Source organism: Dipodomys merriami, unplaced genomic scaffold (genome assembly GCF_024711535.1).
Source record: "Dipodomys merriami isolate MVZ:Mamm:240054 unplaced genomic scaffold, mDipMer1.0.p SCAF_7, whole genome shotgun sequence".
Lineage (NCBI taxonomy): Eukaryota > Metazoa > Chordata > Mammalia > Rodentia > Heteromyidae > Dipodomys > Dipodomys merriami.
Genome location: NW_027206290.1, coordinates 16,197,501 through 16,211,447, shown reverse-complemented (window position 1 = coordinate 16,211,447; position 13,947 = coordinate 16,197,501). Strand labels below are relative to the sequence as shown.

Here is a 13,947-nt window from a genome sequence, read left to right as displayed (position 1 = left end):
TTTTTTTCTTTTTGTGCCAGTACTGGGACTTCAGATTAGGGCCTGGGTGCTGCTGTGTAACATTTTTTCCCTCCAGGCTGGTGCTCTTCCACTGAAGCCACATACCCACTTCCAACTTTTTGTTGCATAACTGAAGATAAGCGTCTCACTGACTTTTCTGCCTGGGCTAGCTTCAAGCTAGGATCTTTGTTGAGTTGCTAGGATTACAGACATAAGCCACCAGCACGTGGCTCCTCTGTACGAATACTAAAGATGGCATAATGATTAAGAACCTAGGCTCTGCAGTCCTATTACCCATTTGAATTCTGCTTTAGTCACTGGGTATGTGACTTCAGGCATGTCATGACCTTTCTGCAACTCAGAGTCCTCATTTATTAGAATTTGTAATGTTATCAGAGTGTTATCCGCTCCTTGCAGTTTTGAAGGTCAAAGGCTTTGCTGATTTTGAAGTGCTTGGAACACGGCTGGGTGCAGTGTTCTCCTTAAGTCTTAGCCTTGAGCAAGATCACCATCTTCCTGTTACCGCTGGGGATGAACTAAAGCAGTCCTTGTGCTGAACATTGGAGGCTGACAAAGCTCAAGGCCACAGACACCAAATGCAGTCAACAGGGGCAGATGGAGACCTGATGTTAATTACTGGACGATCTGATAGATTCTACCTGTCACATTTGGGCTCACTCCTGAACCCGTTTACCTCAGCAAGAGGCTTGAAATAGTGCATTTTGCTCTTCCTGAGTTTTAGGACAACTGAAAAAGCATAGGGCTGCCGGTAGCCCCTGGTCTTCTGAAAAAGTACCATGGAACAGGATTCATGATCATTCAATTATAACTTCACCTAACAACTCCACACCCCTGAATAAGCTTTATAGGGAAAAAAATCTATGAAGTATCATTTAAAAAATACTAATTACTAATAATGAGCCAAAACTGAGTGAGGTAGGAGCTATTTTCTACAGTCATTATTACTTGTCCATTATGCCATCTTGACGAAAACAAGAGGAAAGAACTAATATTTTCCCCACAGTTACTTAGAACATAGTAGTCTTATGTTACTAGTGTGTGTGTGTGCGTGCGTGTATATGTGTGTGTGTGTGTGTTGGTACTAGGGCTTGAACTCAGGGTCTAGGTGCTGTCCCATGGCGTGTTCCACTCAAGGCTGACATTCTACCACTTAAGCTACACCTCCAGTTCTAGCTTTTAGCTGGTTAATTGGAGATAAGTCTCACAGACTTTTCTGCATGGGCTGGGTTAGAACCGTGATCTTCAGATCTCAGCCTCCTAAGTAACTAGGACTATAGGCTAAGACACTGGCACCTGGCTTCAATAGAAGTTTTGAGTTCCTACTTTCAGAAAAGAGTGGTTATTTAATAACTGAATCACCTATTTTCAAACTGAGCAGGATGTATAAATTCAGATTGTCCTGGGAGATAGAAAATATGCCACAGGTGCGATTGTTCTGTAATGGCAAAGACTCTTTGCTTAGGGTCTCTTGCTGAAAGAGCAGAAGTGAGGGGCTTTTGTGGGAACATTCAAAGGATGGAGCACCCACCATAGCAAGTGGATGCTCAGTTCTTTTCTACCACTCTCCTTCAGCAAAGAGAACAAGAAAGGATTTGAAGGAAAAAGTGGCCCCTGTCAATTTTTCTCTGGAAAGTACAATGCTGTTTCTTTGCCTCTTTTGTGAGGAGTAAAATTCAGGCTGCTTCTTCCTTTCTTTAGTTAAGTAACTGCTCATTCCACAGATACTGACTCTGACTTGAAATTTTAGTATAATGATCAATAGATTGATTTTCCTATAAAGGAAAAGAAAAAGAAGGTATGAGCTTTCTCTATTTCTTTGCAATCTTTTAAGAATGAAACCAAATAGTTTGGTTAGCCTTTGATACTTTTATTAGATCAGTAACAATTCTTTTGTGTCTTAAAGTAGCTGAAATTCTAAGTTACATATCAAAAAGCATACTCCTCACTTCAGTACAAATATTAACAGTTTCATGGCACAGTTCTATAAAAAAATAATGATACAGCTTATTGGTGTAAAGTCCTGAAAATAATTTAATGCCAGCTCTCTGGTCATTTACTGTTGCTTCTTTCTTCATCTCAAGTTGTCATAAATCACTTTTTCTCAACAGCCCACCAAATTTTAAGTGATAAAAGTGAGTAAATCCTTTTTATGGGGGGGGGTCAATTGTGGGGCTTGAACTCTGGACCTGGGTGCTGTCCCTCAGCTCTTCAGCTCAAGGCGAGTGCTCTACCACTTGTGCCACAATGCCACTTCTGGTTCTCTGGTGGTTAATTGGAGATAAGTCTCACAGACTTTCCTGCTTGGGCTGGCTTTGAACCAGGATCCTCAGATCTCAGCCTCCTGAGTAGCTAGGATTATAGGCTTGATCCACTGGTGCCTGGCTTAAATCCATTTTTATTATCAAATGAATCGTATTTCATGCACATAGAAATTCATGATTTATAAAACATACTTGTATGTATACATGTTCTCTAAAGTTCATAGATTGAAAAGTCCCTACTTTAGGGCTTTTTTTTTTTTAGCAGCACTGTGCCAGGCACTGGTGGCTCACACCTGTAATCCCAGCTACTCAGGAGGCTGAGAGCTGAGGATCCCAGTTCAAAGCTAGGCAGACAAATCTGAGATTCATATCTCCAATTAACCAGAGAAAAAATTGGTGACTTCAGTGGAAAAAGACAAGCAAGAACACAAGGCCCTAAATTCAAGCTCCAGTTCTGGCATAAGAACAAAGGGGGGGGGGGGAGCAACACTGTACATCCATGCTCTATATTAAGAGCAAAGCTACAAGGATTTGCTACCATAGTAGAAGTTCTTCTGGGAAATAAGAAAGCTAAGTTGGTTCATGTACCTAGCAATCTGACTCCTTGTATTCTGTAGACAAGTCATGTTCTGATATTGCTAAACTTTATATTTTATCCTTCCAACTGTAGCAAGAGGAAGACAGTATACTAATAAAGGTTTTTATTTCTGGAATTTCACCTCAAATAACAACAACAATAACAACAACAACAAAGGAAATCATACAAAAATAACAAGTACATTACTTTATAACCTTATTCTTATTTAAAATTGGGCAAAATTAGTCCTTTCAGTTCTATGGTTTTGTCTTTCCCTTCCAAAATCCCCTCTCTGTTAGAAGCAAATAATGCCAATTTTTGTTCAGAAAATTCATCCTGACTCATGTGCTTACACAGGAAAAAAAAATTGAGAATTTACCTTCTGTAAACACTCAGACTACATAAAAATCATGTCTTAATCTAGCTATCTCTACAAATGATAAGGGAGTTGTTTAAATCCATACTCCAAAAAAACACTAAGACTCACAGACTTTAAAGTGTGTAACTAATAATTTTTTCCTAATTTCATAGGGAGTTTGTCAAGTTTGCCTGGAAGACATTAGCGATGAACCTGCCAAATACAACCCAGGATCCTATGGAAGAGACAACTTGAGTTTTTCCACAATATTTTTCCTACAATTTTATAGGCAAAGATTCTATGACTTCATATAAAATTCCATGAAATCAGAAACCAATGACTTTATCCAAACAATGGGAAATAAGGGTTTTCTAACACTAGCTCAAGGAAAACAAGAAGACTGGAGTTGTTATAAGACAGCTCAAAGGAAACTCAAAGAAGGAACAATTTTTGCTGCACTGTGAACTGTTCCTTTCACTAATCAGAAGATTCCAGATCTAACTCAAGGGTCAAAGCAGAGAGAGTTCAAATCAACCCCTTGAAGTTTTGAAGCAATGAGCCCAACTTCCTACATACTAAATCAGGAGTGGAGACCGCCCAGCCTGCAGGCTATACAAGGCTACAAAATTATTTGATAAATGATGGGATAGACATGTGTGCTTCTCCTTGGCTGCCTGTGTCCTACCTGTATTGCTAACTTTGTATGACCTTCAAATGATTTATAAATGACCAAATGGCCCTTTGCAGAAAATAACATTCCCACCTCTGTGCTAGATGATGAATACAAACATATAAACAGAGCTTTCATGCATTATCTTTCACAGAGGTCATTCATGTATAAACGTGTGAGCTGAACGTACTAAAGAACCTTCTGAGAAAATACTTCTTGTGGCTGGGATCCTATTCATGTCAATGTTTCTTTGATTCTTGCTGGGTGCCAGCGGCTCTCACCTGTAACCCTAGCTACTCAGAAGGCTGAGATCTGAGGATCCCAGTTCAATGCCATCCCTGGCAAAGAGTCCAAGAGACTCTTACCTCCAATTAACTAGCAAAAAGCCACATGTGGAGGTGTGGCTCAAGTGGTAGATTACCAGCTCTGAGTAAAGAAGTCAAAGGAGAGCATGAGGCCCGGAGTTCAAACCCCAGTACTGGCACACTGACACATAAACATACACACACAAAAGACCAGAAAATTAGTACTCGATTTTAGCACATTTATGATAGTACTCTTAATTTATCCTTCCATCAATCTACTCCTATTATACATTGTCAGAAGCAGTAATTAATAATGCAAAATACTATAATCACTAGAACTCAAGAATGATTTAATAGTCAAACTTAACAGAAGACTTTAAAAAAGTTTTCTTGGTCTATTAGTAAAATTAAAGAAAGGCATTTCCTAAATGCCCTGCTATAGTGTTTGATGGACTGACATTTCTACAGCTCAATTTCATTAGTTTCCTTAACTTTACTTGGGAGAAGTTAAGTTTTGCACAGGAAAAGGTATCTCTAAACTAAAAAGACTAAGATAGTTCACTTCCTATCATTTCTCCCTTGCGTTACTCCTTTGTCCCTTCCTAAAGACTATTAGAAGTTGAATGGAGCTGAGTATGGTAGCTCATGCCTATAATTCCAGTTACTAGAGAGGCAGAGGCTGGAAGATCACAAGATTGAGCCCAGTTTGGGAAAAATGCGAGACGCTATCTCAAAAAACAAAGTCAAAAGAGCTGGGAAGCTGTGACTCAAATGGTGGCCCTGGGTTCAATCCTTAGTACCACATGAAAAAGAAAAAAAAAAAGACTGGAATGGTATAAAGCATCAAAAGGCTTTTGGCTATCAGTCCCCGAAAATTACTTAATCCGATTATTCTGGGGTATTTTTCCAATAGAATATTTTCTCCCTATCCAGTAGTTTGGTGGAGATTCTATTATAGACATGGCTATAGCTAATAAACTTGTTTAGAATTTGATATAAGCCATGTCAATACCTGAATGTGAAGAAACCAGGTATCATGCAAAAAACAGAAGCAAAAAGAAAAGTTATTATTCCCCCATCCTTCCTCCCCCACCCCGCACTCCATGCTAGAAAGCTAGAATACTAGTTTCCTTAACACCATGTCTAAAGTAACTGAAATCTTAGCTTCTAATCTAGGGAAGTTATTATCCACAGAAATAACAATCTCATGATGCTGAACCTAGAAAATCTTGGTTACTTTTCATCCACTTAACATTGAAGATATCAAAAATCTGCTCCCCAATGTCCTTTCTAAACTTAGCCATGGCTGGAATGGACACAGATCAGTGAATTATATTCTAAACTATTCAAACACTTAAAAGCCTAAGGCCTATGACATATTTTCACATGAAAGAATGCATCCACATTAATGGAAAATAAAGGACTTCACCTTGTACCACCACAAAATAGAAATATACAAGTTGTAGGGACATACCTACTGAGATACCATTGGAAGCCAGCCCAGCCAGACAAATCTGACAGATTCTTTTCTCCAACTAACCAGCAAAAAGCCAGAGGTGGAACTGTGGCTCAAGTGGTAGAGCATCATCCTTGAGTGAAGTAAGCCAAATGAGATGTTAAGGCTGAGTTTAAGTCCCACTACTGGGAATACTCTTCTCTGCCTATATGAAGTATTTGACAAAACACTTGTTTTAAAGGAAAATATTACATAGAAAACTGTCTTCATATATAGAGAATTCTGACTGAGAAAGACCTCTCTTGAAGTCATGTTCTGATAAACAGCATGATCTTGGTTAAATAAACCTAAGGAAGTTGGAAACTAGTGACTCACACCAGTAATCCTTGCTACTTACAAGGCTGAGTTCTGAGGATTGAGGTTCAAAGCCAGCCCCAGGCAGAAAAATCTGAGAGATTCTTATCTCCAACTAGCCAGCAAAAAGCCAGAGGTGGAACTATGGCTCAAAGGTAAAGTACCAGGCTTGAAGAAAAAAGCCAAGCAGAATGTGAGGCCCGAGTTCAAGGGATCAAAAAAGAAAAAAAAATTAATGAAATTTAATGTGCACCAATCTAATTTCATCTGTTCTGAAGTAATATAGACAAAGGTTTATGAAAAGCACTTAATAATCTATCTCCAGCTCTTTAACTTGGTACTCTCCTGGTTTTGATTATCTTAGGAAAAGGCTATCACTTTTGCAAAGTCATTCTTAGAGATTCTCAATCTTTCTCTCTCTTATCTTGAAATGTTTTCTTTATTCTTTTAGTTGATCAAGAAGGGCTCTCAAAGAGCAGGAGTTGATTGAATGGCAAAAATAATACACACACATGCATTATGACATGATATGGAACATATGACTGAATGGGGGGAGGGATAAACTTTATTGGCCCATACGAGGGATGAAGGGATGAGGAAAGGCTAGGGCAAAGAATGGATATGCATGGGAAAACTAAAGCCGAATGATTTGAAATGTGCAAAGTACACACTACAACCTCTACCACTCAACTGAGAGAGAGAGAGAGAGAGAGAGAGATGCACAGTGAAATACAGGTAGGCTAAAGTGAGCTTCATTTGAAGTTGATGTTACTTGCACCAGTTCTACCATTAGTAAGTCACCATTTAATTCTGGTTAGTGTAAACAAGGCTTTCCATCCGGGGCAGCAGTCTGACCCGCCAGTGCTCAGAAGGCATGCTTGGGACGAACTCGCACACTTTCCAGTTCCCCACCTCCAATGGCGGCCAGGGTCTCCAGCCTGCTCAAACGCTCCAGGCTTCTTCCAAGAACTTCTTCTAGTCGACTACGTAACACCTGGGCCCCTTCCAGTTCCACCTGCAGAGTTCGGTCTCTCTCAGAGCTGATTGAACATGCCATACGGAAGGAAAACAGGTTAGCCATCAACTGTAAGGGGTCTACATGTGAATACAAAGAGCCATCAGCAGCACTCTGGGCCATGGGATTTTTCTGAAGTAGTTGTTTCCAGGACATAGCAAATGAATGCATTCTCCATTGAGACTTGTGTTCATTGCTGGTAGATTACCAGGCTCTGCTCCTTTCTTTAAAGCTTGCCCCTTGATACTAGATTCTGCGCTGATCGTGCATAAAGTTATAGTTCCTGGATGACCTTATACTTCTATAGCTAACAAGAGAGCAGTTTCATTATGTGATGATAAATTTTAGTGCCTGAAAAACTTAAACCCAGGAAAAATTAAATGTAAACTAAAGCAAGTCTGAGCCAGATAGGATTGCTAGTGAAGGCAATCTGCTTTCTCGTGTTTCCCAAATGCATGACACTGTGGAAAGGAATCTAGTTCACCAAGAATAATGATCCAGAGATTCTTTAAAAGGAAACATAAGCAAGTGGTCCTATCCTATTTTTACTCTACTTTCATTTCCCTGAGGTAGAAAGAAAAGTTTTTCTTTCCAAAACCGTAAGATATTGAATAATACAGGTTAAAAAAAATTGCGTGAGAGAGAAAAACAGAAGAGGAAAAGCAAAATGAGAAAAAAAATGAAGGAAGTATAATATAAAATGAACGAGAAAGATATAACACACACGATCAATTAAGAGGTATAAGAAGTAAAAGGTAGGGCTGGGAAGGTGGCTCAGTGGTAGAGCGCTTGCCTTGTATGCCTGAGGCCCTGGGTTCAATTCCTCAGCACCACATAAGCAAAAAGAAAAAAGCCGGAAGTGGCGCTGTGGCTCAAGTGGTAGAGCGCTGGCCTTGAGCTGAAGAGCTGAGGGACAGCGCCCAGGCCCAGAGTTCAGGCCCCACTACCGGACCCCCCAAAAAAAAAAAAAAAAAAAAAAAAAAAGAAGTAAGAGGTAGGAAGTGGCGCTGTCGCTCAAGCGGTAGAGCGCTCACCTTGAGCTGAAGAGCTCAGGGACAGTGCCCAAGTCCTGAGTTCAAGCCCCACAACCGACAAAAATTAATTAATTAATTAATTAATTAAAAAAAAAGAATTAAGAGGTATAGGAAAACATATTCATCATGATGGTTTAGTGATTCTGGGGTGATCACAGCCATCAGAATGAATACATTGTTTTTCAATGATGCTCAGTGATATTAAGTGAGTATAAATGCCCTCTACAGCCTTGAATAGGACACGGACACAAAGGATAGGAATGATCTCTTTAGATGTACAGCTGCCTTCTCTTTGCAACCACTGGGAAATGCACACTGTTCCCTGACATAATGCTTACACACTAAGGCTGAATAATTCACACAACAGATGACGAAGTAGTACTATAAGCAATGACACTTAAGAAAGAAGAAAGAAGAATAACAGCAAAACAAAAGAGCAATAGTCTTTCTTACTTCTCGGGATGGGCATGGAATTTCACCAGACTGCTATAGAGCTGTCTCTCGGCCTGTAAGGCCTCATTGAGTCGACTCCGTTCATCTACTAGTCCTTCCAGCATGAGCAGCAACTGAGGAAAGAAAGGAGAAGTCATGACATGCAAACGACCAAGTGAGGCATAAAGTTGGGTTTAAATTATTAATATTAATAGTAGTAGTAGTAGTAGTAGTAGCAGTAGTAGTAGTAGTAATATTCTGCTTGCCCTGAGGCTTGAACTCAGGGCCTCCTCCCACTCTCAACTTTGCTCATGGCTAGTGACCTCCTTGAGCCATGCCTTCATTTCCAGTTTTTTTTGCTGGAGATAGAAGTCTCTTAAATTTGTCTGCCTGGGCTGACTTCAAACCATGATCCTCAGATCTCACCCTACTGAGGAGCTAGGGTTATAGGTGTGAGCCACCAGAACTTGGCTTCTCTTTTTCTTTGAAACTGTGACAGGTCTGAATATGGCTAAACGAGGGCAGATGAGAAGATTCCATTGTGGGGTGACTTCTGTATGAGGAGGTGTTTGTGGGGTTTTGGGGTGGGGTTTTTTTTGGTAGTACTGAGGATTGAACTCAGGACCTCATGCTTGCTAGGCAGGCACTCTAACACTTGAGCCACACTCCTGGTCCCAACAGATTGCATTTGTAAAGAACTGCAACTCCTTTCATAACTTCAAACATCCAAAAGGGCATCAATGGCTGCTGACTGTGTGAAGAAACTGCAGAGCACAGATTTTCTACAAAATGTCATCCACTGACCTTTCCACCAGAGGTTGAACCTGGCAGTGCCTGTACTGCTTATCCCAAGTAAAAATAGAAAGCATTTATGGAAGTAGAGGTATGGCTCAACTGGTAGAGTGCCAGCCTTGAGTGAAAAAGCAAAGGAACAACACCTAAGCCTCAAGTTAAGCACACCCACACACAAAAAGTTTACATTCCAATAACTCACTTGTTGTCTTCGGTTTCCTGAAATTTCTTGACCCTGGGACTCTACTGAAGCCACCTTTTCCCGAAGAATTAAGACTTCTTGGGTGAGGCGTTCCATAGCTGGTATGTCTTCAGGATCTACTAGTTGCATTTGCAGGTCCTGGAAGTAATATAAAAATAAGTAAAGAGATAAAAATAACATGAAGAGACTATTTAACAGAGGCTCAAGGGAACAAAGGCCTTTAACGCAGTCTGTTTTATGTTCCAGTGAAACACTGAGTTCCCTGGCCAAGGGACTCATAGATTCATATATTTCGTTCAAAGATGCCTGCCAGGCATGCTGAACCGCACCCACTTCCAGTGGACATCACACAGTTTCACGAGACCTTTATGAGATCCTCTTTTATCTGAATGTTCCTCGTCAGGGACTCCAGATCAGCAGCCTGCACCTGCAGCTCTTCCTCCTGTACAGCCATCATGGACTGTAAAGCAGAAAGCTCCATCTGTGAAGGAGAGAAATATTGAGGTCAGAGAGGAGACAGCAGTGTGTGGCATACTTCCAGTTGAACCTGGAGGCAAAGGCTTTTCCAAACCGTACCACAATTAGCCAATGAGCCTTGATGAGAAAACTCACCTGACTCTCTCTCTCTTTTTTAGCCATGAGTTCGAGTTCCTCCTTGGCATTACTCAGTTCCTTCTCCAGCCCTGTAACTGTGTCCAAGTCTCCTAAAAGAAATGCACACTTCTAATCACTAACAATGATGGATCTCCACTGCCTCAATTCTGAGAAACCCATAACACTGAATATATATATATATGTATGTATATATGTATGCATGTATGTACATATATGTACACAGCCATTATTTTGTAGCGTTATTTATAATTGCAAAATGCTTCAATTAACCTACATGCTCTAAAGGAAAGTGGGACAGCTGGGCTGGGAAGGTGGCTCAGTGGAAGAGTGCTTGCCTTGCATGCTTGCCTCATACATGAGACCCTGGGTTCGATTCCTCAGCACCACATAAGCAGGAAAAAAAAAAAGCAGGAAGTGGCACTGTGGCTCAAGTAGTAGAGTACTAGCCTTGAGCTGAAGAGCTGAGGGACAGCGCCCAGGCCCAGAGTTCAGGCCCCACGACTGGACCCCCCCCAAAAAAAAAAAAAAAAAGTGGGATAGCTCTGAATGCAAGCACACAATGGATTCTATACAGCTATAGGAAAGAATGAGGAACATAAATGGAATGGAGTGATTTCAAGGATACACTAAGTAAAACAAGTAAAATAAAAAGAAGGCATAAACATGAAAAGGAGAAATATACATTACATATATATATACACACACACATAGATTCATCTGCTTATTTTTGCCAAAAAAAAAAACAACACATGGGGGGGGGGGTAACCCAGATGTGAGACTGGCACTTTCGATCGTGAAGGGAGAAAGGATAGGGAAGTAGATAGGACCTCTGATTTTTGAACTGTTTCAATGAGTATTGTGTATGTGCACGTGCTAGTCCTGGGGCTTGAACTCAGGGCCTGTGAGCTGTCCCTGAGCTTTTTTTGCTCAAGGTTAGCATTCTACCACTAGAGCCATAGCTCCACTTCTGGCTTTTTTGCTAGTTAATTGGAGATGAGTCTCAAGAAGTTTTCTTCCAGGCTGGCTTTTAATTGTGATCCTCAGCCTCCAGAGTAGCTGACATTATAGGGTTGTATCTTTTGTTTTCTAACTGGTACCAGAGCTTGAACTCAGGACCTGGCCTGTAGCTCAGCTTTCTTTTCCTTTTTTTTTTTTCTGCCAGTCTTAGGGCTTGAACTCAGAGCCTGTGCACTGTCCCTGAACCTCTCTGTGCTCAAGGCTAGCACTCTACCACTTGAGCCACAGCACCACATCCAGCTTTTTCTGTGTATATGGTACTGAGGAATGGAACCCAGGGCTTCACGCATGCTAGGCAAGCACACTATAGCACTACGCCACATTTCCAGAACCTGACATATAACCTTTCTGTTGTAGCATTAATAGGATCACCACCTCATCAATCATCCCAAGTTCCTGCCTCTGGAATTCCCTGGGAAATATTTTCCTTAAGACAAACCTAAACACCAACCTTTTGCTCTGTAAATATCAGAGACTTTCCACTTGAGTTTTGTTTGTACTATGAATGGAATTCGGTTCTCTTTCAGAAAATCAAGCCCTACAGTCACTCCATAATTAAGGCTGAGCTTAGCAAAAATTCAATTACAGTTCATATCCCTCCTAATACTTCAGTGTAGACAACGAAGCAAGCGTCTGCCCTATAGTCCTGCCCCGCACTGGTAGCACTACCTCTGGCATCTTTGAATCCCCACAAAGCTATCTGAAAAGGAGAATAAACATGCAGTTTCCTTAGGCCAAACTGTGAACCTAGAGAAAGAGATTCTATCCAACAGGTGAGGATGGATCTTAGAATTGACATGTCTTCCGCCTTCCAGGAAATCCAAAGTTCACAAAACAAAATGGAAACACTTACCTAATATAGATCTGGGTATGCTGGCATCTTCTTTAGCAGTTAATGAAGTGCTCTCATCTCTGGAGGGTATTTGCATTGAACCCTGAAAATTGGAAGGGTTTGGGATTTAGAAAGATGTGGGAACTAAGATCACAGTGACAGGACTTGGAATATACTCACAGAACTTGCTAGCCAACTAATGCCTTATTTATAAAAGGAAATGCAGTCAACACAAATATCTACAAGAGTCTACAGTTATTACTTGATCAGTCTGCTCTCCAAGATGGGGACCGATGGAGGGAGCATCCACTTGCTGGTTAGCGATGGGAGTCTGGGATATTGTTAAGTCTTTCCCTCCTAAGTACTGGCGCAAGGCCTGTAGTTCTGAATTTCTTTCCATCAGCGCTTGTACCATCTTCTCTGCGGCAGCCTAGCAAAGAAGAAATCACAAAGTAACATAAGAAATGATTTGCTAAGTGCTACTTCATTGGACTGGCTTCCCCTGCATATTCTATCTGAAAGAACAATCTCAAGGGTCAAAGGATATAAACACTTATAAGATATCTTATAACAGGATTAAAGCATAGCACAGTGAACTCAGAAATTTGTTTTTAAAAAAGCTACTGAATAGAATTGCAAGAAAGAGAAACATGGGGTTTTGTTGTTATTGTTGCTGGTGGTGCTTTTGGTGGTGTTATTTGGTTTTGCTTTGGGGCTTTATTTTAAGGGGGAGCAAAGAAGAGTCCCAGAAACTGGGAGGGGGAGGGGGAGAAGAGAAGGTGAACAAATACAATCATGACATTTAGTATATACTATGTGGAAAAAGAACTATGTAACCTGTGGGCAGGGATGGGAGGAGGAAGTTCAATGAAAACAAGAAAGGAGTGACACTACCCCAAAACAGAAAATGTACTCATTACCTGATTTATGAAATGGTAATCCCTCTGTACAAGACCTTATTAATAACCTTAAAATCATATATTTTTAAAAGCTAATTATATGAATCTTTTGCATGTAAAACTTGCAAAGAACATGACTGCTACTTTGTTGAATTAAAAATCATGTGTAGACAAACACTGGTGACTCACATCTGTAATCCTAGCTACTCAGGAGGCTGAGATCTGAGGATACTGATTCAAAGCCAAAAAAGCCCAAAGTAGAGCTGTGGTTCAAGTGATACAGTACCAGTCTTTAGCATAAAAACTGAGAGACAGCAGCCAGGCCCTAAGTTCAAGTCCCACAACCAGCACAAAAATAAAAACAAAGAATAATCATTTGTGTTTCCATGCACCAGTAATCCTAGCTACTCAAAGGCTAAGGTCTGAGAATCACAGTTTGAAGCCAGCCTGGGCAGGAGAGTCAGTGAAACTCTTATCTTCAATAAACCACCAAAAAACTACAAGTAGAGCTGCAGCCCAAGTGGTGGAGTGACAGAAAGCCTTAAGGGGGAAAAAGCCAAGCAACAGCATGAAGCCCTGAGTTTAAGCCCCAGTACCAGCAAAAAAAGAATGTATAACTGGAGTTAATAAAGAAACTGAGCTGACTATAAGAAACCAGGTAAACATACATGTGCTATGAGGCTCAGCTGCTCCCCATATGCATGCTGCAAAGCACCTTGGGACAGCTCCCATCCGGGCACTAGTCCTTACTTGGCTCTCCTGCTCCCGAGTGCTCAGAGATTGAAGCAGGCCTTGGATCTCCATCTCGTGCTCCACAGCTTGTTTGCTGCGGTCACTCAGCAGGTCCTGCAGCATCCTTTCCTTTCGCTGCAGACGCTGGCACAACTCCTCAGCTATTTCACTCTGCCCCGGGCCAAGCTTGCAGAGCAATGTTGCACTAAGACCCTAATGTAAAAGGAACAGAGTCAGTTTCTGGAGGGAAGCACTCTTCCTATTGCATACATAAAGATATAAAGGGCGTATAAGAACCTATTACAAACTGGTGGCTGATATATGAAGATCCCAGTTCAAAACAAACCATGGCAGAAAAGTCCATGAGACTGTGGA

General features: G+C 41.0%; 1 protein-coding gene across 2 annotated transcripts in view; it reads right to left on the bottom strand.

The window, feature by feature from the left end:
* Window positions 1-13,947, bottom strand: part of Pde4dip (phosphodiesterase 4D interacting protein) — a 64,868-nt gene that overhangs the window by 36,154 nt on the left and 14,767 nt on the right. For both annotated transcript variants that reach the window (XM_070007534.1, XM_070007533.1), the window contains exons 10-17: window positions 13,591-13,785; window positions 12,204-12,371; window positions 11,963-12,044; window positions 10,090-10,181; window positions 9,842-9,958; window positions 9,478-9,615; window positions 8,505-8,617; window positions 6,915-7,042 (exon numbers count right to left, since the gene is read on the bottom strand). In XM_070007534.1, the coding sequence (XP_069863635.1) occupies window positions 6,915-7,042; window positions 8,505-8,617; window positions 9,478-9,615; window positions 9,842-9,958; window positions 10,090-10,181; window positions 11,963-12,044; window positions 12,204-12,371; window positions 13,591-13,785 (1,033 nt within the window). The remainder of the gene's footprint in view (window positions 1-6,914; window positions 7,043-8,504; window positions 8,618-9,477; window positions 9,616-9,841; window positions 9,959-10,089; window positions 10,182-11,962; window positions 12,045-12,203; window positions 12,372-13,590; window positions 13,786-13,947) is intronic.